Source organism: Parambassis ranga, chromosome 17 (assembly GCF_900634625.1).
Source record: "Parambassis ranga chromosome 17, fParRan2.1, whole genome shotgun sequence".
Taxonomy (NCBI): Eukaryota; Metazoa; Chordata; class Actinopteri; family Ambassidae; genus Parambassis; species Parambassis ranga.
In genome coordinates, this window is record NC_041037.1 from 2,444,850 (window position 1) to 2,467,484 (window position 22,635).

General features: G+C 41.7%; 4 protein-coding genes across 8 annotated transcripts; 2 read left to right on the forward strand and 2 right to left on the reverse strand.

Moving 5' to 3' along the window:
* The first annotated feature begins 1,977 nt into the window (after nucleotides 1-1,977).
* On the forward strand, nucleotides 1,978-10,061 carry LOC114450226 (tropomyosin alpha-1 chain-like). Of its 4 annotated transcripts, none has more exons than XM_028428238.1 (9): nucleotides 1,978-2,319; nucleotides 4,687-4,812; nucleotides 8,046-8,179; nucleotides 8,553-8,670; nucleotides 8,767-8,837; nucleotides 8,929-9,004; nucleotides 9,091-9,153; nucleotides 9,241-9,310; nucleotides 9,449-9,658. In XM_028428238.1, exons 1-9 carry the CDS (start codon nucleotides 2,206-2,208, stop codon nucleotides 9,529-9,531), a joined length of 855 nt encoding a protein of 284 aa, XP_028284039.1. In that variant the 5' UTR covers nucleotides 1,978-2,205; the 3' UTR covers nucleotides 9,532-9,658. The 4 variants fall into 4 exon arrangements, with proteins under 4 accessions (XP_028284039.1, XP_028284038.1, XP_028284041.1 ...); XM_028428237.1 differs by lacking the exon at nucleotides 9,449-9,658 and adding an exon at nucleotides 9,744-10,061 and having other exon boundaries at nucleotides 1,980-2,319; XM_028428240.1 differs by lacking the exons at nucleotides 1,978-2,319; nucleotides 4,687-4,812 and adding an exon at nucleotides 6,984-7,259.
* A 1,331-nt stretch (nucleotides 10,062-11,392) lies between these two features.
* On the forward strand, nucleotides 11,393-16,161 carry LOC114450228 (ras-related protein Rab-8A). The gene is made up of 8 exons (XM_028428241.1): nucleotides 11,393-11,579; nucleotides 12,165-12,225; nucleotides 12,538-12,598; nucleotides 12,678-12,755; nucleotides 12,850-12,939; nucleotides 13,215-13,280; nucleotides 13,523-13,573; nucleotides 13,730-16,161. Exons 1-8 carry the CDS (start codon nucleotides 11,456-11,458, stop codon nucleotides 13,817-13,819), a joined length of 621 nt encoding a protein of 206 aa, XP_028284042.1. The 5' UTR covers nucleotides 11,393-11,455; the 3' UTR covers nucleotides 13,820-16,161.
* A 373-nt stretch (nucleotides 16,162-16,534) lies between these two features.
* On the reverse strand, nucleotides 16,535-18,944 carry LOC114450229 (calcium and integrin-binding family member 3-like). 2 transcript variants are annotated; one of them, XM_028428242.1, is made up of 6 exons: nucleotides 18,850-18,944; nucleotides 18,364-18,398; nucleotides 17,944-18,055; nucleotides 17,429-17,576; nucleotides 16,653-16,848; nucleotides 16,535-16,570 (listed from the first exon to the last, which is right to left on the reverse strand). In XM_028428242.1, the coding sequence occupies exons 1-6, from the start codon at nucleotides 18,898-18,900 to the stop codon at nucleotides 16,549-16,551; spliced, it is 564 nt and encodes a 187-aa protein (XP_028284043.1). In that variant the 5' UTR covers nucleotides 18,901-18,944; the 3' UTR covers nucleotides 16,535-16,548. The 2 variants fall into 2 exon arrangements, with proteins under 2 accessions (XP_028284043.1, XP_028284045.1); XM_028428244.1 differs by lacking the exons at nucleotides 17,944-18,055; nucleotides 18,364-18,398 and having other exon boundaries at nucleotides 18,850-18,900.
* A 1,376-nt stretch (nucleotides 18,945-20,320) lies between these two features.
* admp (anti-dorsalizing morphogenic protein) lies at nucleotides 20,321-21,899 on the reverse strand. The gene is made up of 5 exons (XM_028428236.1): nucleotides 21,605-21,899; nucleotides 21,379-21,515; nucleotides 21,168-21,290; nucleotides 20,892-21,081; nucleotides 20,321-20,745 (listed from the first exon to the last, which is right to left on the reverse strand). The coding sequence occupies exons 1-5, from the start codon at nucleotides 21,897-21,899 to the stop codon at nucleotides 20,321-20,323; spliced, it is 1,170 nt and encodes a 389-aa protein (XP_028284037.1).
* Between the last annotated feature and the right edge of the window lie 736 nt (nucleotides 21,900-22,635).

Below are 22,635 nucleotides of genomic sequence, written 5' to 3' on the forward strand. Positions count from 1 at the left end.
TGGTAAGATGGAGTCTAGACATTGTCTGAAGTCATAGTGGGCTGAGTTACACACCCAAATATAACAGACTGCCACTTCCCTTACGGACATGCATACACAGTGCAGAGTGTTTGTGACATGTTCATACAGAAGCCTCAGAGAGGTGAGCAGGGCTGACATGTTTGTTGACGAACAGACGTGTCTCAATACACTGTGAGTCAGTGCAGCACGCAGGTGTTACATTCAGATGTGCAGGTGTTGCCACAGCAGAAAATAAAATGCTCATAATTGTCTCTGTGAGCGTAGCGTAGATGTTCTCGGCCCTTCCATGACTTCAAGCAATTAAGACTACTAAAAGTGTACCAGTTTGTATTCTTCATGGTAGTGCTCCTATAAACTCTAATCTGTTCCACCATTCCCATAGCTTTGTGATTTATACTTAGCCGTACTTTGACTCTACTCCCAAGGCGATACTGTGGCTTTTGGGGGAGTTTTTACCATACAAGGAGAAGAGGAGTTTAGCACAGTTTCCTGTGGGAGGGTTCTGATTTCTCTCACCCCTCTTCTGCTTCACCCTGTCTGTTTCACTCTCTTCCTCCCTCTATCCTTCTGTTCTCCTTTCTCTCCTTGCTCTACTCCAAACTTCCTTTCCTACAAAACCAATTAGAAAGTGAGAAAACTCTTTCCAAATGAATATCTGTTTCTGTGTGTGTGTCACTTGTAATCACAACAGGGCCAAGATGCTGATATCACTGAATGTTATGATGTAAGCTTGTGTTAATCCCAAGAATGCAAAGCTACCAAACTGCCACACTTTTCATAAACATCTGCCAAAAAAGGCAGTGTCCCCTCACTTTTATTAAACTAATAATCTACAGCATCAGTTCCTTTACTTTTAATATGAGAGTTCTTTTATAGGAAGATGCGGTTTAATTCTGTGACATGTTGAAAAGTGAAATAGCAAGTAGCAATACACCAAAGGACCAATTTTTGCTTCTTCCAAATTAAAATTAATTAAAAAAAGACAAAGATCATATCTTTAGCTTTGCAACGAGTTCAAATTGACTCTTTTTGTTGCCTATTTTCAGCACACATGTTGAAATAAAGGCGACACAACATGAAAAACAAGAGATGCATTTATCCCCGTTTCATCTTCAGATCTTCAGATGTCTCTTAAATGGTCACTGTTCTTGGGGTTTATTTTTAGCTGGGGCAGCCTGCACAGAAGAGCTGAACACAAACAGGCAGGCCCATCATTGCTGATGTCAACAACAACAACAACAACACACACACACACACATGTGATGCATCTCCAGCCATCCATTCTTCAAACAGTCTTAGATTTGCCGCTCTTTGCAGCTTTTCCTACATAAAAATGCACAGAAACATCCTAGGATCAAGAACTTTTGAGTTGGTGACACTGTACATAAAACATATCTAAATAAAGCTCCGTCATACCGACAGTAATTAAGAGGATCTTAATTGCAGTGGACCTGTGGTCTGTGTCTGTGCAGCCCGGCTGTATGGCTCTGCCTGCCTGCTGTAGATCACATGCAGACAGCTCCTTTTCCCCTGGATTTTTCTTGGCTGGATCATTTTCCATACAGCCCTTTTTCAGTCAGCGGTAGAATGAAAACTATGTCCTTTCTAACCAACTCTGGTATTAACATCAATTTGAACATTCCTAAGTAAGAACACAGGCATATAGATATTCCAAAGAGGGGTTAAAGGAACTTGTATTACTAATGTGAACAGCGTTCTTTCTTATCTGCTTTCTCTGTGTTCAAAACACCAAATCCATACAAGGACATCGTCACCATGGTGTTTCTTGTAACAACCTTGGAGAGGTGAAGTTTAGATTAGGGAGGGGTTGGGGGGGGGCACACTAAGTTGTAGAGTAGCCAAAGTGGGGAGTGGCGGAAGGGGTAACTGGTGAGAAAGGGCTGTCACTGTGGACTGGGGCTGCCTCCAAACTTCCAGTCAAGTTTAAACCACATAGAGCTCCACTGACTCTCAGTCTGCATCCTCCTCTCCTCTCCTCTCCTGTGCTCGCTCTGCGCTGCCTCCCTTCTTTCTGTCCTCCTCTCTTCATCTGACAGTTGCTCTCTTCCTCTCTTCTTCAACCTTCTCCTGCGAGGCGTCTTCCTCTGAACATCTGCAGCAGATTTTTGCAAATCAAACTTTTTTTGTTACTCTCCTGCAAGACACCGAGTCCCATCAGTCACCATGGAGGCCATCAAGAAGAAGATGCAGATGCTGAAGTTGGACAAGGAGAATGCCATCGACAGAGCAGAACAGGCCGAGTCTGATCAGAAGGCGGCGGAAGACAAATGCAAGCAGGTGAGATGTGGCTGATGGGGGCAAATATTTAGCTTTATTGATCCAACATGGCAGCACAACACAAATACAACCTCAAAGGTTCAGAGGAAAGAAAATACACATCTGGAATGATTGTACACAAGACTTCTAACGATAGTATTGTTATTTTTTTTTTAAACAATTTTCTCACTAATATGGATAATCTAATTAAAGAATGTCAAAAAGTATTCTTAAACTGTCCATACAATGTATGTCAAAATAATATCTTTGTGTCATCTAGTTGCTCCTTTTAGAGTGGAATTGGAATTCCTTTTCTAATCTGTAATCCTATAGTACTCTAACTTCATGATTCGTATTTTAATAATTTTTTGAATGTAGGTAAATTAACATAAATTTGGTATTCAAATTCGATCATAATCTGGTCTAAAGCAAAAAAAAGAAAATTCTAAAAATGTCAAAAAGAGAAAAGAAACATTGAGTACAATGCTAAATATGTGCTAACAGCACTGAATGCTGAACAGCTGATAGTAAGCTCCAAGGCCTTTGTGTGTAGATGGATGTCCACAGGAAAGTAAAGAGTTAAAACACACCATCTACAGTACTGTGGAGGACTGTATCACCCAGCATCCTTATCTAAACCAAACCTCACAAATTCCAAATATCCATATTTGGTGCGTCAGTGCTCGAGCCTCAGACAGCTTGATATTTCCAGGCCTAACTTAATGATAGCGTACTTGAACCACAAGCAAATCAGAATCTGGAGATGTAATAGGATATTTGAGGTTTCTAAATAGAGGCAATTATTGCACAGCGGGAGGTGGTGTCATCATCATGGTGGTACGAGAGGAATGCTGCAGAGCAGGGAGCTGGAGACGCCTGGACAAAGCCGGGCTCTACATTAAAGCAAGTGGAAAGAATCCTCTTTCTCTCTGGTGGCTAATGCCCTAATCACACTCTCAGAGAGCACAAGGACTGACAGTTGTCACTAGCACCGCACATATGGACCTGCGCAGCATGTCTTCAGCATCAAGGGACAGTCAGCATGAAATCCTAGAAGATTAAGCAGAGCTCTTTAGCTTGTCAGGATGGCAGGGAGACAAGCAGCGCTGAGGGATGCTTTCTTTGCTATTCTTGGCAGGATGAGGTCCAACATCAGAGTGCGGTCCGGCTGACGGATGGTGCTATGAAAATACACAAAGCTAATATAAACATCTTTTACACAGAACCCCGACTCCAACTACAAAGAACAGACAGGGTCACCCAAATTATAAAGGAATCTCAAAAATTCAGCTGCGTGTGTTTCCAGAAAGAATGTCCCATTTATTCCTAATGATCCACAGACCGCGTGCTGAAGTGATCCTGATTACTGTTACTGTTGACAGCCTGATAGATTATCATGGATATTGGTAAATCTTTGATGTCTAAGCCATGATAGCGGTGCGGCTAAAGGAATGTCAGGGGCAGGCTAAAATATTTAGTTCACTATTCAACAGATTGCCTTAAAAATGTGCACTGAGATTCATGGTCCCCAGAGGATGAATCATCATTATTCCCAGACATTTAGTCAAGCTCAACCAGCAGATTAAAATATCTTAATGTGTGACAAATGGTTTGACATGATCCATGGTACCCAGAGGATACAATGCAATTATATTACATGTTATCTATATAAAGGATGATTTTACAGTCATTCATGACCACCAGAGGATAAATCCTAAAAATGCTTAGACCTTTTTTTCTAGCTTGACAATAAGATTAATCTTAATTTAGGTCAAAGTGGGTTGAATGAATTTCTCAACATTCATGATTCCCAGGGGATGAACCCCCATTAATCTAGTTTGATATACTTTAATGGATTGTCTCAACAGATACTAAATATATACTAAATATCTCACTGTGTGCCATACAGTTTGACACCTTTTTTGACAGAACTTCATGGTATCCAGAGGATGAATCCTAATCCTTCTTAGACTTTGTATCCATCAATAATTTGAAACATCTCAATGTGCAGTAGATGGGTTAGCACATTTTCTTTCCACACGTCTGTGGTTCCCAAAGGGATGAATCCTACTAAGATTCATTGTTCCTAGAGGATGAGGCTAAATTACATATTATATATATATTATCTATCTATGTGATGACTGGATGGGCAGACTTTTCATGGGGTGCAACCAAATCAAGTAGCCTAAAAATGAAATATCTCACTGTCTCCTAAATGTATTCAGTTTTTAACATAACATGCATGGTACCCAGAGGATGCAGACTTTGGGTATCCCGTGAATTTTCCTAAATGCACTATTACTGCTTCTATACACAAAGCCACAGAGATCCTGAGATCATCATGTCGTTTGGTTTCTGACTGTCTGTGACGTTTGGTTTCTGTCTCAGCTGGAGGACGAGCTGCTGGCTCTGCAGAAGAAGCTGAAGGGAACCGAGGATGAGCTGGACAAGTACTCGGAGGCCCTGAAGGATGCTCAGGAGAAACTGGAACTGTCAGAGAAGAAGGCCACAGATGTGAGTTTACCACAGTCACACATCTGAAACACATTTTTCACATTACAGTGGAACACCACAACATATTAAGTATCAATATCAGCTCCTTCAGTTGGACTGAACTCATCCCCATGATTTAAAAAGCACCAGTGACAGAGACACCAAAGTCATTTTCAAAATGCCTTTAATAAAAATCACTAAATGTTAGTGTTGCATCTACTGCCTTCGCAGCCGAGAGGGGTGTTTCTGGACTCGTCTCTCATTGTGTAAAGCGGCAAAATATGATTAAAACTCCATTCAAAAATACAAAAAAATAAAAGAACACAGATCAGGGGTCCTTCTGTTTCCAAAAAAATAATAGTCGTGTAGAACTTACAACCCAGAAATGAGTCCTAGAAATGTTTTGAGTCTTAAACAGAGCTGAGAATCAACACTTAGGTTCACTGAGGTCTGTAACTGAGCAATTTCTCAAACACAGACAAAACTTGGCCAGCCTGTAGCCGACCAGGAATCCCAGGAATGCAGCTTAAGCAAACAGAGAACCCCATACTGCAGTGTCTAATGAAATCAATGCTCTGCTCTTTTTCTTTAAAGGGGGGGGGCTACTCGCCTCTGTCTGGCTTTACAGTTCATACATGTGAGCAGCGCTGCATGGCCGCTGACCTTTAAAGAACACTCACATTTAGGTCAACATAAACAAACAACAAACATAAACATACATGTTTTGGTGGGATATACATAAGGACATAAAAATGTGTTACAGTGATCAGTTACCAGTGAACACAGGCATGTGTTAAGAAGTCATATAATACACATGAAGACAGACTAATAGAGTAATTAGAGTACAAAATATGTGTCACTGTGTTCAGTTACAGTGACAATTTCAATGTATATTACATCACATTATATTATTCAACACTATATACCTAATGAAATGTCTAAAATATTAAAATAAATACTTGAAAACTATTACTTTTGGTTTCTAAGCTAGCTCTCCTGCTTATCCCTTGTTTGTTTGTTGATTTATTTTCTGCACATTTCATCTGATTTCAGCAAAAACAAAACAAAACAAAAAAACATCCACTTTGCCGTCACTTTATTCAGAGAACTTGCTAAAAAAAAATTGGTTCTTCAGCCTTTTAACCAGACAAATCAAGTCCTCACCATCGGACTCCTGGGTTCAGCTCCCTTTGGGTGTCATGTTCATCCAAGGTTTACACACAATAAATCTATTAATGCAACACAATCCACAGTATTCTATCATTTGGTTAATGAAACAAAGCATTTTTAACTTGAGCGCTACCCGCTCTGATCTCAGGTGAAACAAGGCCTGAAAGGGTTAAAGGTGATTGGTGTCTTATGACCTATCAGGTGCCTACATGTTTTTTTTTCTTGAAATACTTTAATAATTAATCAGGTGAATTGATTAAGGCTGCCCAGCAAAGAGTGCCTGGAGGCAATGCGGTGAGGTAAAGTGCCTTGGACAGTGCTGGTTATTGGACAACCCTGCTCCACCACTGAGCCACCGCTGCCCTATATTATTACAATTGACCATATTATTATAAAGCTCTGTCTTCTTTTTCTTCTGATGTGTTCACACTGCTTATGGGTGATGCTGATACTTATAATTGCGATACAAGGACAGAGACAGAAAATAAATCCAGGGTTTGACCTGGACAGTGAGGAGGAGGAGGAGGCAGAAGGGGGCGCTGAAGGAATGTGTCGCCACCCGATGGCTGCGGGTCATGTCTGCAAACAAATCAATTTACATTCCATGCCACTGCAGGTCAACAGCCCCTATTGAACGGGATTATTACCGCCCAGCTCCACCCGTGACCCCCTCCTCCCCTGATAGTAGTAAATCCTCACCCCTCTGACTGCTGCACAGTTTACAGCCCGCCTCCCTCTCTCTCTCTCTCTCTCTCTCTGCTTCCCTTTTACACAACCACACTAGATGTGATTCATATTGGCTCTGATTCACGCAGACGTATCTCAGAGCAGTAAAACGCAGCTTAAGCAACACCTTTCCATATAAGTCCACAGCAGAAACCTTACTCACATGAAAAAAAGTGCCATTACGCACCTCTCTCTGTGGAGGAGAGCAACCGTCCCTTCCCCTCCTAAATCCTGTGATGTCATCCGGGACGTGCTTCTTCACGGGATTGGAGGATCTCGCCATAAATTTCCTGAAAACTCCCAACCCCACTTTTTCTCTTCCCATCACAGCGCTGCACGTCCTTTTCCTTTCTCTCTCTTACCGTTGAGGAAAAGTTTTATAATAACTCACAGACGCAGCTCATCAGCATCAGTGTGCGCTTTTTTTAAGCTTTTGACAAAACAAAAGTATCGAAATAATGGAGGTGGTGAAGAAGAAAATCCAAACCCTGCAACTACAAGTTGATGAGGCAGAGGATCGTGCGCTGGAGATACAAAGGGACTTGGACGTTGAACGGGAACTTCGCGAAAAAGTGAGAAAAATGAAAAACACCTAAGGAATCATTTTTGATTTATTTTTTAAAGCCCGCATAGCTGCGGCGCGTCTGCGCCGAGGAGTGCGGGTTTTACGCACAGTATGAGAACAATGAGTGCGTGAAACTGCTCCTGCGTGTCCCAGATATAGATGTTGTATTTGTTTAACTAGTTAATTGCGTTTCAGAGGAGAACTGGGGCGTCATTGTTGCCTCATTCCTCTGCAGGCTTGGGTTCTTTAACCCTCCCTATATCCACTACACAACCTACAACTGGATCGATGGTCCTCGGTTTCTACTGATAAGACATTAGAGGTTTATGAGGTTTTAAAGGCTTGGACTTTTCCCAAAGCTGTTCAGGACACCAGGAACCTGTTTTTCCTTATCCTAATGTCTCAGGGAATATGTGAAATTAGGAGCTGTAATCCTTCCTCCTCATCCTCCTCCACAGGAAGAAGAGAGCTGACATGGTATCTGTGCTATCAGTTCTACAGGAAACAGAAGTCCTCTCTCCAAACATACATTATAACAAGTTATAGCAGCTGCACCCTTACAGATGTGTCAGCAAAGAACAAAGTCCAGACCTCATCCTGGTTTCTAAGTGCAACCAGTCCAATCACACCTATTAATCAGTAGCTCATAATAATGTGTTTAGTTTATGATTCATTCTACATAAACAGGCACTCTTCAGTCTTTCTGTGTGGGCAGCAGCAGCAGCAGTATGTTTTCCCGGTTTGACCTCTGACCTCTCTCTCTCTCCCCTCTCTCTCTTCCGTGTGAACGCAGGCTGAGGGCGAGGTGGCATCGTTGAACCGCAGGATCCAGCTGGTGGAGGAGGAGCTGGACCGTGCTCAGGAGAGGCTGGCCACAGCCCTGCAGAAGCTGGAGGAGGCTGAGAAGGCCGCAGACGAGAGCGAAAGGTGACGGTCAACATACATGCAGGTGTAACGGTTAGGGCCTTATTGCCAAATGAAAACTACACTACCCACAATCCTGAGCAGGCTTCACTCATTGGAGGCTGAAAAGTCAAATACACGTTTGTCAAGTCAAAGGATCATTTTGTCACAGTTTGTGTTTCCCCTCGCTCTGAAATCTGATGTGAGAGGTGGCGGCCATGTTGGTTTGTGCAAGACAAACAAGGGAATTTCCTTCCTCACACTCTGCTGAGACACATTCTTGCCTGAAAGAGAGACGAGCTCTGTTTTGTTTTCTCATTTCATTGTGTTGAAAGGCTTATTGGAAGGGATTTACATCAGCATATATTTATAACGTGTGCATCTCTCTCCTCCTCAGAGGCATGAAGGTGATCGAGAACAGAGCCATGAAAGACGAGGAGAAGATGGAGATCCAGGAGATGCAGCTCAAAGAAGCCAAACACATCGCCGAGGAGGCCGACCGCAAATATGAGGAGGTGTGGACACAGACATCGTCGGTTTATTCTCAATTCTCCATGATTCAAAGTATCTGCGATCTCATGTCTTTTCGTTTCTTTTGAATTGAATAACAGGTTGCTCGTAAACTGGTGATCCTGGAGGGGGAGCTGGAGAGGGCAGAAGAGAGGGCAGAGATCGCAGAGCTGTGAGTAGAGAGTGGTTGTGTCTTTTAGTTTGTAAACGAACATGAAAAATTTGATTATTATTTAAAAAATATATGTTTTTTTGTCCCTCAGGAAGTGCGGTGACCTGGAAGAAGAGCTGAAGAACGTCACTAACAACCTGAAGTCTCTAGAAGCTCAGTCTGAAAAGGTGAGTTTGATGCATCCAGCCAGTCATTCTGCCTGTGACTGTTCTGTTCATAAAGTGATGAATGACGTGTGTCTGTGTGTGTGCAGTACTCTGAGAAGGAGGACAAATATGAGGAGGAGATCAAAGTCCTGAACGACAGACTTAAGGAGGTGAATATAATCATATCTGTTAAAGCCACAGCTTCATCTGAGGTCAACATGTGATGGGTTAATCTGTTTGTTTTTTTTAAAATAAAGGCTGAAACTCGTGCAGAATTCGCAGAGAGGACAGTGACTAAGCTGGAAAAGACCATAGATGACTTAGAAGGTAAACTTTATTTCAGTCCTCCTTTTCAAACCTTTCTGAACTTCCCTCATTTCTCATCTTTAATCTGTGATTTCTCTTCCTTTCCTGCCTCTGTGTTTCCCCCCTCCGCCTGCTTCCTCTCTGCCCTTTGACCTGCAGACGAGCTGTACACTCAGAAGCTGAAATACAAGGCAATCAGCGAGGAGCTGGATCACGCCCTCAATGATATGAACACCTTGTAAAACCTCACATTTAGCTTCACTTTGCCTTATTAGAAGCACTCTGTCTCTTCCTCTCTGCCTCTGCGTCACTGCTTCTTTCCTCTTTTTGCATCAAGCTGAAGATCAATAAAGATATTTTCTTCTGTCACTCGGCCTTCTGTTGTTTCACTTCAGTCCTTTCTGTGATCTTTTCACCGTGTAAAAATACCAAAGCCGTTGTATTTCTGTTGCAGAGAGCCTTTCACATGCGAAAGAAGAAAACATAGGAATGCACCAAGTCCTGGACCAAACGCTGCAGGAGCTCAATAGCTTGTAAAACGCCAAGAAGACCATCAAACAACTCAAAACATATTTTTACATGCCATCCATTCTCTGTAATTTCCCTCTTTTTCATGGTTTTTAAACTTATATAGCCCCTTTGATATATTTATGGTTCTTTTGTCTGTTTTCCTTTTTTAAGAAAAATGGTTTTGGGTCCAAATGATTTCAGTTTTCGATGCTAAAGACCAAACTCACAAATAAAGCACAAATAAAACTGATCATGATCATGAGGACTGACTTTTTTATGTTGTGTGTGTGTGTGTGTCCTCTGCTGTTTGTTTGTGTTTCCTCAGAACCATAAAGAGCAACAAGGAACTGGCCTCATCTTTTTGTTTTACATGTGATAACATGCACAGTGGTTTCTGTTCCTAGCTGCTGGCTCTTGGCTTCAGAAGCAGTGATGTCATTTAATACTGACGTATTTTATGAGACACAAGGGTTGACTGATTTCCCAGCACTCATAAACAAAACATCGAAACATTAAGGCAGACATACTCACTCTGAAACCTGATATGAGAGGTGACAGCCCTGTTGACATGTGCACTGAGCAGTTTCACACAATAAATCCTGAATTTCTCCTTCTTGAGGATTGATAAAGTATCTATCTATCTATCTATCTATCTATCTATCTGAGTTATTAGTGTGATTGCCGTTGCTAGGCAATCACACTATTGTTCTTCACCCTCTTTATTCTTCCGTATGTTTTTTGGCGCAGTGTATCTTCAGCATACATTCATCGATTTCAGCCATTCAACTATCAAAATCTCACAGAGGACATTCTGGGTCAACTTCAAGTTTTTTTCAAAAAATTATACTTTTTCAAATATTAAGCAATTTATGCATCATTTTTAACATTGGTGTCTATGGAGGAGCCTTCAAAACCACCTTCCACTTTGACATGTAACTAGTTCCACATGCTTTCAGCTACAGAAACCGTTCAAACGTCATTCTGTTCATCTCTTCAAGGGCTATTAAACTTGTATTCAGATTTGTTCAAACATGTTTTGTTTATTAAAATATTAATAAAAATTCCAAAGCCATTTAACATTGAAGTCTATGAGAGAGCCCTTCAACGAGGGCCATCTGCCAAATGTGTCTCCTCCTACAAATTTCAAGCTACAGACTCCAGTTTAGTCTTAAAACGCTCATTAGATGCTGCTCTATCAAACTTGTGTTCAGAATTTTCTAATTCCGAATCGTTTCCGCACGCCAGGCTCTCAAAGTTGGAGTGGTGTTTGAGGTCTCCTCTGCTCTTACCATGGTGACAGGCTGACACACAGAGGCATACAAAGCTCTGACTTGCTCTGATTCTCCAGCAATTCAGAGCAATCCTTCACATCAGCGTTCAAAGCAATGCTTCAGCTGCAGCAAACAAACTTGCATTTTCTTCAGGAAATGCCTTTTTCTAGTCATGCATCAAATGTGTTTTGCATGTAAAATTCTAAATCTATCTGGCATTTATCAGAAAGGTTTAGCCTGCTACTTAGCATAGCTGCACAGTAAATCCCAGCCACAGATTAACTGCGGTTGAATTCCGGGCCAGCAGGGGGCGACATTTCTTTACAGTCTATGGTTCAGTCTCATCGCTGCTTCGCCGGGCGGGATTTCCGCAATAATATCAAATATGGCGAAAACATACGACTATTTGTTTAAATTACTGTTAATCGGGGACTCTGGTGTTGGGAAGACCTGCGTCCTGTTCAGGTTTTCAGAAGACGCCTTCAACTCGACGTTTATCTCAACAATAGGTACGTTTTGTGTGTGTGTGTGTGTGTGTGTGTCAGGATGCTAACTACCATTCTGTGTTTACAATATACGTCAACGGGCTATCGCCGCGGGTCCGTCTACTTGCTGGAATGCTGGTTATAGTGTGTTGACTTTTTGTTTCAGTTTGTCATTAATTAAACTGTATTGTGTGTTTAATCGGCATTAAACTACAGATTCGTAAATGATACGCAACAATTGTAAACCCAGTGGAAGCATGTTTTGGGTGATCCGCTTGTTTGTGTTTATACTTTAACTCATGCCGGGTGGTTCTTCTGTCAGCTAGCTAGCTGTTAGTGGTTAGCTAGCACCAACGTTAGCCGCTAGGCCTCGTCTATATCCTGGCAAGGTACCGGAAAAGCCCAGTATGTAATAGCTAAAGGTGATTTACAGATGCACATTGTTAAAGCGCCTTCATGCCTCCATTACATTACTGCATTTTGATGCTTATCTCGTATCTAAAAGCGTAATGTTTGTATCGCAGCAAGCTAGCCAGTGTTTGACAGGCTACACTCAGCTAGCATGCTAACGTTATGATTGACATGCATGATCCTTCTTTATCCCTGCAGGCATTGATTTCAAGATTAGGACAATAGAGCTTGACGGCAAGAAGATAAAGTTACAGATATGGTAAGTTTAATTCCATTAAAGCTGGACATGTGACAAGATGAAAGTGTTTTGTCAACATTTGTGTAATGAAGTCAAGGTGTAGCAGACTTTATTTAAGATGAGGCTTCTTTTACACTTACAGGGTGCACACAGGCTTTTAATGAAGTCTACACGGATTCTGTGATTATACAGGGAATTTGTGGCTTTTTAAGTGTTTTATTTTAGATTTTTAGAAAACATATTCTGTTTTTAATTTGCATTTTCCTTCTCTGACAACATATACATTTTGACATATCGTCCTAAAACTCTTTCTTTCTTATCTTAATCTTTCAGGGACACAGCAGGTCAGGAGCGTTTCCGAACGATCACAACGGCATACTACAGAGGAGCGATGGTATGTACCTTTACACGATGACAGGCTAATGCTCCTGACTGCACTCCTATCACAACACATGATTTACTGCTCTTCATAGGGCATCATGCTTGTCTACGACATCACCAACGAGAAGTCTTTTGAGAACATCAAGAACTGGATAAGGAACATAGAGGAGGTAAAGACTGGAAGTATCCTTCTTTATGCTTGTTCACTATCTGTTAGAAACTATTGAACATTTTTAAAATTACCTTTGTCTTTTGATCATCTAGCATGCGTCGGCTGATGTGGAGAAGATGGTCCTTGGCAATAAATGTGACATCAATGATAAGCGGCAGGTGTCCAAAGATAGAGGGGAGAAGGTAAGAGGCAGTTTATTTCAGGGAATTATAGTGAAATTTGTCCAAAATGTCCTTATATCAACATCTAGATCTCTACAACTGCTTTGTTTGAAAACAGTGTAGCAATGTCTTTGAATTACGTAGTATTGCAAATAACCCAGTATTAGGGGTCGGCGCCAAATATGTTCTCAGAAGTCACCAAGAATTGAGAAGCAGGAAACCTGTAGCGATCTCAGGTGTTAATAATTGAGATGTGTGTGAAAAACATGTCTTCAGTATTTGTGTTTTCCTCACAGCTTGCGCTAGAGTACGGAATCAAATTCATGGAGACGAGTGCAAAGTCTAACATCAACGTGGAAAATGTAAGGAGAATTCTTTTGTTTAGCTGGAGAAATATTAGAAAACGAGAACTGAAGTTTATTTTTAATTGTATCAGTGCAAACTGTATTTATATGTTTCCATTGTTCAATATGTTTTCTTTCTTCATTTAAAGTAACACAAATCATTTCTGACTTTGTGACTTTTATGGGTGTTTGTCTTTACTACCACAGCTATTAATTACAGCAATTTGACACCATGCACTATAAATTTGTTTTGTTCACAGGCATTTTTGACACTCGCCAGAGACATTAAATCAAAAATGGACACAAAAATGGTAAGAGAAACTTTATATTCAACATTTTATTGTGAGAAGTGATCCTGCCTTTTAAGTTAATGGATTGTCCAAGACATTTTTCTGACTTGAGGATTTATGTCTCAGAATCCACCTAACAAATGACAGAGGAGTGACCTTTTTTTCTGTTTCATGCAGGAGGGCAACACGCCGCAGGGAAGCAGTCACGGAGTCAAGATCTCAGAGCCTCAGAAAAAGACCAGCTTCTTCCGCTGTAGCCTACTCTGAGGCCTCGGCCCTTTGGCTGGACATATATGGACTCTTAGCACTTCCTCCCCCACTGTCCTCTTTCTCTCCCACCACGGCCTGTCCTCCCAGTTCACATAAACCATTATCTTGTCAGTAAACAAAGGACTTCCTCTCCTCTCTTCCTCTTCTGAAAGCTTCCAGGAGTCCACCTCTTCCATTTTCCGCAGTGGTCTTCATGGCTGGAGGAGGACTCGGCCCGGAGTGTTATCCAGATGTTCCATGTCACACAAAACAAAGGCTCCTGTTGTTAGTTTTTGTTCTACGCACTTATACGTCACACAGCACAAAACAAGGTGAGATTTAATGATCATAATAGCTTTGGGATTGGAGTACAAATGTGATATTTAGGTCTATTTTTAATAGTGCTCTTTCCCTTTTTATGTGGCAACCAGAGGCTGACAGGCTTGAACTGCAGCGAAACAGAGTTGCTTTAGAATCAACAATAATTGTTTCACTTAATTTGATTTTTTTTTTTTTTTTTGGTTCAGCTGCTTGTTTGCATGTCGTCCTCGACAATCGCTCGCTCGATCACTGCCTCAACTCTTCTCAGTCTTTGTTGACAAGCGTGTAAGTGCTGAAAAGCAGAGATCAAGTTCTGCTGTCCGCAATCAGCGGAACATTTTACTTCTGGGTGGCATCGTTTTTCTGGAAGCTTTCATACATATGTATCTATAAAGCTTTTCACCGCCCTTTGCCTGTAAACTCATCTAGTCTTTACAAGCATTGTAAGAAGATCCCAGTACTTGCGTAAAGTCAATATTGACAGTGTATAGCATTATATTAAAATAAACCACCCAGCTGTAGCACGGCTCCTTACTTATTATTGAGTGTGCACGGAGGAGAGGGGCTATGAGCATCCGCTGTATCATGAAGACGTCCACAGTTCAGAGTTCCTCCAGTCCAAAACTGTCAAATTAGAAACAAAAATGGCAGAAACGTCTCTAGTTTGAGATGCTGGAACTGAATAAAATCATGTTTTTCTTTTTTCTTTTAGTGTGTTAAAGCATTTTGAAAGGTTTTTGTTTGAGCTCTGATTTACAGTCGGGCTGAATGACGCCTCTGGTTGTTACTAAACTCACTCGATGTTTCACTGTAAGGCCCTCTCCCCTCCTGCTGTCCATGCAGCTCTCCTTGCACTTTACCAGTAAGCCGTGTTTTGTGTGTAGTCTGTGCCAAGTGATAGTTTTGCAATACAACAGCAATTATTTAAAAGATCTTGGTAATATAATGATCATATAATAATAATAATAATAATACCAAATTTTAAAATCCCTGCTTATAAATCCACAGTTTTTTTTAAATAGGGATCACTGAAAAACTTTTCCACTGTAATTTATTTTGTCATTTACTGGATGTATCAAAAACAAGACTGTTTCTGCCAAACTGCAGTTTAAAGGTGTTTTTTTTTGGCTCACATGAAGGCTGGCTTCATCTAAAGGTGGTCACATTTGTAGTATTCTACATTTTCCTCCTGTATTTGTCTTTAACTGTTGGCCTGAAGTTTGACAGCTAGGTGGCGCCAGAGATGCAATAAGCATCTGATGTGGCCACCAAAACACTCACGTCTTTAACCAGTATTTTATTAAGAACAACAAGTTGCAGTTTAATTTGATATGTGTGCTGAAAATATGTTTCCTCGTGTTTCCCTCCCACATTCATGGCTAGTCTGAAAATCATTGTCCCTGTATGCACAACATCCTGGGGGGAGGGGGGGTGTTTCTGCTTGCCTGCACCTTTTTAATATCGCATCGTTTGGGACCTCATGACCACTAAGACCATTTGTCTTAACCGCTAGTACACAGTTAGGTGAGCTATGCATTGTGAATCTTGGACCTGTGCATATTAGTGTAATGTCATTTTCAGACGTTCTTGTAGACCTGTACAGTTGAATGTATGGGGCTTTTCTTTGTTCTGTTTTTTGTTTGTTATTGACGTTTTGTGTCATTCACTGAGCCAAAAAGAAGATTCTGTTTATAGTTAAAACATCGATGCAAGTGAAAGTTAGCCTGATGGAGGAGGAGGTAGTGTCTCGTTCCAGTAGCTTTAACTCATAAACAGAAACATAGGGAGCAGATTTTTTTTTGTTTTTTGTGGGTCTCAAACTGTATCATATTTTTCACTGACTTTGTTTTTTTTAAACATATCTTCCTCCTTTTTACAGCCATATTTTCATTCCATCAATTGTGAAGTACACAAAGGGAGATAAACACATTTTGGGGGGAAAAACATTGTAAATATCAAAAAAAAAAGAAGAGATCTACTTAAATTGTACTGTACTTTCTAAACCCATATAAAAATATATCTACAATTTGTAGATATGTGTACTTTTGATTTAATAAAATAAGACAAGAAAACTCCTCTGTGGTGTTTTTTTTTTTTATTGGCTGGATGTCAGAGGAAATTGCAATCATTTGCCTGCCATGCCACCAACAATGGAGCTTTCATGACAAATGGCCCCTTCCTGTTATTGGCTCGCTTCGACCCAGTGGAATATTCGACCCTGTGTTTCTTTTCTGCTTCGCTGTAACTGAATCCCTTCAGATACAAAACGTAAATCTACTGTCGATGCTCATAACTAATGAGCCTTGTCATGATGGATCGCCTCCGCTCTCACACCATGGCTGCTGTGTCTGCAGCTTGGACGTGGACTCAGAGAGTTCGTAGAAACAAAAGTCAGTGTAAGAAATGTAAACAGTCGCTCCATGTCCTTATATCCTTATGTGGAAAGTGCTGTGAACATAAAGCGAAGGTCTGGTTAGTTATTTCAGGTGTGTATATCATTATAACAGTGAATGCTGCTGGTTTGCTGTACCTGAGGAAATCTGGAGCTCTAACAATCATGTGCTGGAAATCCTCCAATGACAGACGGCCGTCGTTATCCAGGTCAGCCTCATCTATCACCTTCTCACACACCATCCTCACCTCATCTTCTGTCAGCTCATTGCGGGTCAGTTTGTTCAGCGTCTTCTCCAGGTCGGATTTACAGATGAAGTCGTCGTTGTTAAAATCTGGCAGAAATTAAATAATCTGTCAAAAAAATGGATGAAAATCAGCCGCTCAAACCTGACAGCTGGTGTTTATTTGTATCACTTTGATAGTGAATGAAGTTCCTTTGACCTCCTTCATCTGTCAGTGTTTGTTAATTAGGGGGGTACTGGTGCAAAGGACAAAACGGGGCTTTGACGAGCTTGAAGCTTCTATAATGGGCTGGTTAATCATTTAAGACATCCCATGCACCATCCGTCATGCTTAACTCTTCACCATGCATGCTCCATTATATGTGGATGGACCACTGGGGAGTAGCAGAGTGTGTAGCTTATAAATGATTGGACATGATGCGTTGTGAAAACCAATAGATTACATTAAGTCTGCATTATTCATATTAAAAGTTACATTTTGAACACTTGCAGGCAAAAGCTAAAAAAATATGTTTTCTTTCTTATCCTATAACATATACACCTTCTTAAATGTGAGAGCTGCAACATTTGAAATGTGCAACTAAGTGCAACATAGGACAGCAGGTTAAGAAAATGAGTGGATGTCTCACAGATAACAGAGGCTGTTGTTATGTTCCTTTAAACATTTTACCATATATTTTGAAAGCATAGTAAGCCTTCAGGTCACGAGGAGCCATCTCACTGAGCACTGAAAACATGTCCAAGAAGTCGTTCAGGGTCATGTTTCCCTCTCCGTCCTCAGAGAAAACCTCAGCGATCCTCTGACGGAACGGGTTGTCCTGGACGGAGAGGAGGCAGAACATCAACAATGGAAACACACAGAGAAAAGAAAGAAACTTTCACAGTTTAGCCAAAGAGTGAACTTGACCGTCTCACTCTCACTGACCGCTGACTGTTTACATATCCTTCACTGTGCGAAGAGGCATATAATTGACCCATTTCCAAAAAAACAGCCCCTCAGCATTCTCCAAGTTTAAAGGAGTCGGGTAACATATAACCTTTCAAAGAATTCTGTCGATTAGTTGGTCATTAATTATGTATTGGGAACACAGGGGGGAGAGAGAGAGAGAGAGTGGGTCTGTGTGTGTCTGTGTGTGTGTGTGTGTGTGTGTGTGTGTGTGGGGGGGGGGGGGGCAGCGGGTCTACCTTCAGCTCTGGCATGCTGCCAATCAGCTCATATGGTAGCTTCACATCTGGGTGGTTGGTGTAGTCAAGAGGAACGAGCTGCGGTGCCAAATCCCGATAGCGGTAGAAGAGTCTAAGGAAGGTTTAAAAAATTTACTTTCAATATTCAATTACAAGATATCCTCTGTATGACCGATCGTTTAAAACACACAGGACGGATTTTAAAGAGATTTGAACCAGCATGTGATCTCAGTGGTAGGCAGCCCCACAGCAGGACAAGGCCTCCTGACAGTGTGCAGTTTAGAGTTACAGAATGGTATTGTGCTGAACAGAACGTTAGCATTGATATTTAATGCCACTTTCATTTCAGTTTTTATATCTCCGCCCTGACAGGTAGATCTGATACAGCAGAAAGCATCAATAAAGGAACTGTGTGCCCACCTGAGAATCTCTTTTCTTGTAAAGAACGTGCAGTCCTGTCCAAAAAAAACACACGTCATTACCAAATAAAGACATTTTAATACAGTTTTGATCCATTTCTCAGTAATAAATTAGGATATTTTTGAGTAAAACCAACAAAATGTACAAAAAATATCATCAAAAAGAATTTTGCAAACTAAATTCTGTTACAGAAAGTTTAATTAAATTAGTATTAATACATTATTTTGCATTGTTGTTCACTTTAGTTATTAAATACTTCATGTTTTGTGTGTTTTTCTTTGTGAAAGTTGCCTAAAATGAAGCACAGGTAAATCAAATCAAGTCCTACAGTAAAGACTCACGGAATCAAATCAACAAACAGCACCTGTGTGCGTCTGCCCACAAAGGGCTGCACACATAACTGTTCCTTCTGCTAACAAGTCAAAAAGAAGAGTCCTGTTTACAGATTGAGCTGGTGCTGATAATAAAAAATGAACTCATTCCGACCTGATAAGCATCCAGCTGCTGTGCTGTGAAGATGGTCTGCTTATTCCCCATGTCTGAGCGCACAGACGCCGAGCCTCAGGTCCATCGCTGCTCCAACATTGACTGCTTTTTTTTTTTTTTAGGGTGGGTATATGTCAGATATGAAATACTGGGGACAAAAGGAGGCCAGAGAGGAGATCAGGTGTCAGGCTGCCACCGGGCCCTTTGGTTCCCTCCATAATGGCAGCATTTCATCGTTTTCTCCATGGTGAATAGCAGCCCCTTTGACAATGAATGAGGGCTGTCCTCCAGCATCATGCCAAGCGGTATCAACCCCCTTTAGTGCCACTCCATGGCCAACACCTCGCTCCCTGCTCAGGTTACACTCTTTAGAGACAGAGTTTATAGTGAGTTTTTGATGAAAGAAGGTTCGTATTGTGTATTTGTATTATCTCCTATTACATTTAACCCAAACCTATGAACTTAAGAGACATCGGGTTCTGACATTAAACCTGTTCAGAAAAACAAAGATAGTGGATGAATCTTTAGGGACAGATGGTGATGATGTAACTATGTACGGATATTGAGTGTCAGGGTTTAAAGAAGAAGAGTGTATTCAGTCATTGCATTGCAGTGTGTGTGTGTGTGTGTCCTCCAGCAGCCTCCACTGCTTTCCTCAATTCATTCTCTGAGGTAAGTTGAAGAACATCCTGTCATTATTAGGTGTTTCCTCGGTGCTTCATGTGGTTGTTTTTGTGTCATATTTGTGGAGCTGGACCTTTATAACAGAACACTGTGGACTTAAGGTGATGATAGCCATATTAGGTAGTTGTGTTTACAGCTTTTTATCCAGAGTTCGAGAGCCACAATCATGAATGTGTAATGTTTTCTCATTAAGGATACTTCTAGAAGAACTTGTTTACAAAATAATTCACTTTTTGGGACTTTGATGACTGTTATAATCATAGAAACATCCTCAAATAATAGTAAATATAAGGCAATGCAGTCCTAAAAAACAAAGACACCACAAACTACAGCTTGGAAATAATTAAGATGTCCAGTCAGGGGGAATACATAGGAGCACCACAGTGCCCTCTGGTGGTAAACATGAGCCTGCAGCCTCCTTAACTGCTTGCCCAGAGGTCAGGCTCTGAGTTTATGATCTTTATTCTTTTAATACAATGAAGTGAATAAACAAATAGGCCACATAAACCCAACATCTATATTTTTGAATATTTTATATTTTAAAAAATGACTCCACATCATGTTTTGTTTACAGCTTTTATTCTGATTGTATAATCATTCACAACAGTAAACATAAAATATACAGATTTCCATCTTTCACAGGATATCACTTCCGTCAGTCATATATTATAATTTATGGATATTTACATATATTACAATGTCACATGTAGGACTTGGCACATCACTCATTACTTACAGTTTTAAGGTAAAAACAGATTATAATGTGCAGCCTGGTGACTCAATAATGTCAGTGACAGCCGCAGCTTCCAGCCACCATGTCGTTATACTGTTTCAGCACCACGTTCTCATCATCATCAAAGTAGAGCAGGTTGATGGAGAAGAGCTTGTCGGGGACGCAGCATGGTGTCTCCACACCTTTGAAGAGCTTCAGGGCGTTGATGATGGACTGGACAGTGGCGTGGTTGGTTGGTCTCATGTTCTGGCCCAGAGGGAAAGAGCAGGAGCCTTTGCAGTGGTAGGCATTGTAACCCCGGGGAGATACAATCCAGCCAGACCAGCCGATCTCCTCAAAGTCCACATAGAGGGGCAGGCGCTGGCAGGGCATGGAGACGCCTTCCTCCTCCACGTAGTCCACAGAGCGAGCGCTGCGGGAGGATGAGCCTGACATGGAGGCCTGGAGAAGGCTGGAGGTGACGGTGGTGTCGTTTGGATCTGTGTAAACAAAGAAGTGTTCATTAGGGATCATTGGACAATACAAAGTTATAGATAGTGACAAGGTCCTCCAGTCTGGCTCACCAGGCCTGAGAAAAGCCTGCACCTGATCCAACAAATGACTTTAAACCTGACTCAAATCTCACCTGTGCCCTCAGGAGTGGTAGACTGGCGGCCGTCGTCTGTGAAGAGCACCAACATGGGCTGCTTGCTCTGATGGTGGTTGCGCCCTGAAGCGAAGCGGATCAGTTTCATGTCCATCTGGCTACCTCCCAGAGTCCGAACCACCACATGCAGTCCCAGGTTACTGCCTTCATCCACCATCCAGGAGCGGACCTGCAAGAAGGATCAGTTAGTACTTCTTTCCTCACACATGTCTACTAACAGTGTCTAACTGCAGGTTGTAAAGAGGTGGCGCTTACAGCTTGTGTGATGGTGAACACCTCCCAGCCTGTAGAGTGGACTGGGATGAGTCTGGAAGACAACAGCTTCCTCCCCTGTGTGTTGTTGCTTTTGCTGCTGTCAAGCACCTGATAGACACTGACCTGAATGAAACAGAGTGAATATTAGACTCATGCAGTGAAGCCTCTTTTTAATGCAGTGATATTTTTGATCTTTTGAGCTTTTACATACCTGGGCGAAGTGATGTCTGTTAAATGTGAGCGTTGCTTGAGGGCGCAGCTTGAAGAGATGGAGCTCTGCAGTTAGAATCTTCTCTGTTCGTGCAACATTAGACAAGTTGAACCTGAACTCCACTTGCTCACTGCGCACTGCAATGGAAAGCATTTCATTAGCGACCAGAACAAACGAGTGTTTTTCTTTTTACCGTGCAGATGCAAAAAAAAAAATCAGATCTTACATTTGTCAAAGAAACTGCGCACTGTATTCCCCTCCAGAAGATACGGATCCTTGGTCACACCGTCCACATCTGCAACCGTGTTGTACAGATCGAGCATGTACTGAGGTGGCTGCTTGTGTCCATGGATAGAAGGAGGGTCGTCCATCCCAAAAACTTCCAGAAGTCTCTTGATGGCAGCTGAGCGCATTTCCTCTGACTCGTTCTCGGCAGTGAAATGGTTCTCCAGGTAGTTGGGAGAAGGCCGTGCAGCGGCGCTGCACAGCAAAGAGGCAAAGCTGATCACAAACATCAACATCTCTGAGTGTGCGGGTAGATTCCTGGTGCGTCCGTGTCCTCCTCGAAGCACACACCAGCTTGGAGTGACTGTGGAGTCCTCTGGAAGCTCCACTTTTTATATCAAATGCCCCTCTTCTCTCTTCAGTGCCCCCCAAACCCTTGGTAAACAGCAGTAAAGATGCTATTTGGTCGCAAATGTAAATCACCAATCAGCCAATGTAAAGGAAGACTAATGGCGGTGTTAACGAGGTGTGAACCCGATTGTGGATTTTATTCCAGCCTATTGTCTGCACGTCTGGCAATAAATGCTCAAATAAACTTCATCCAGGCTTTGAAACGCTGAATACTCATCCACCGGTAGTATGTTGCTGTGAGTGTATAGTTTTATATGACTTTATACGGGACATAAATGTAAAGATGTGGACAACATCAGCCTGCAGCTGGTCTCATCAGGACGCGCACTCACAGCAGGAGGTTAACTGCGTCTGAATGAATCCATTAATTTAGAATAATGGGCCCAGCATCTTAGGTGGAAACCAATACTTCGATAAAGAGACGGGTGTCGCTGGCTACACTTTGTGAGATTTACATAACTGCTTATCCAGTTACAGCTAGATAATCACCCAATAGACAGTTTAATTTGGGAAAAGGAGCCCCAAAGTCCAGCTGGGCCGAGGCTCCTCCAGCTCCCTGGTCCTTCCTTTCACAATCAATTTATTGATAGAATTTAATATTGCCTGTAGTTTATTTTCCTA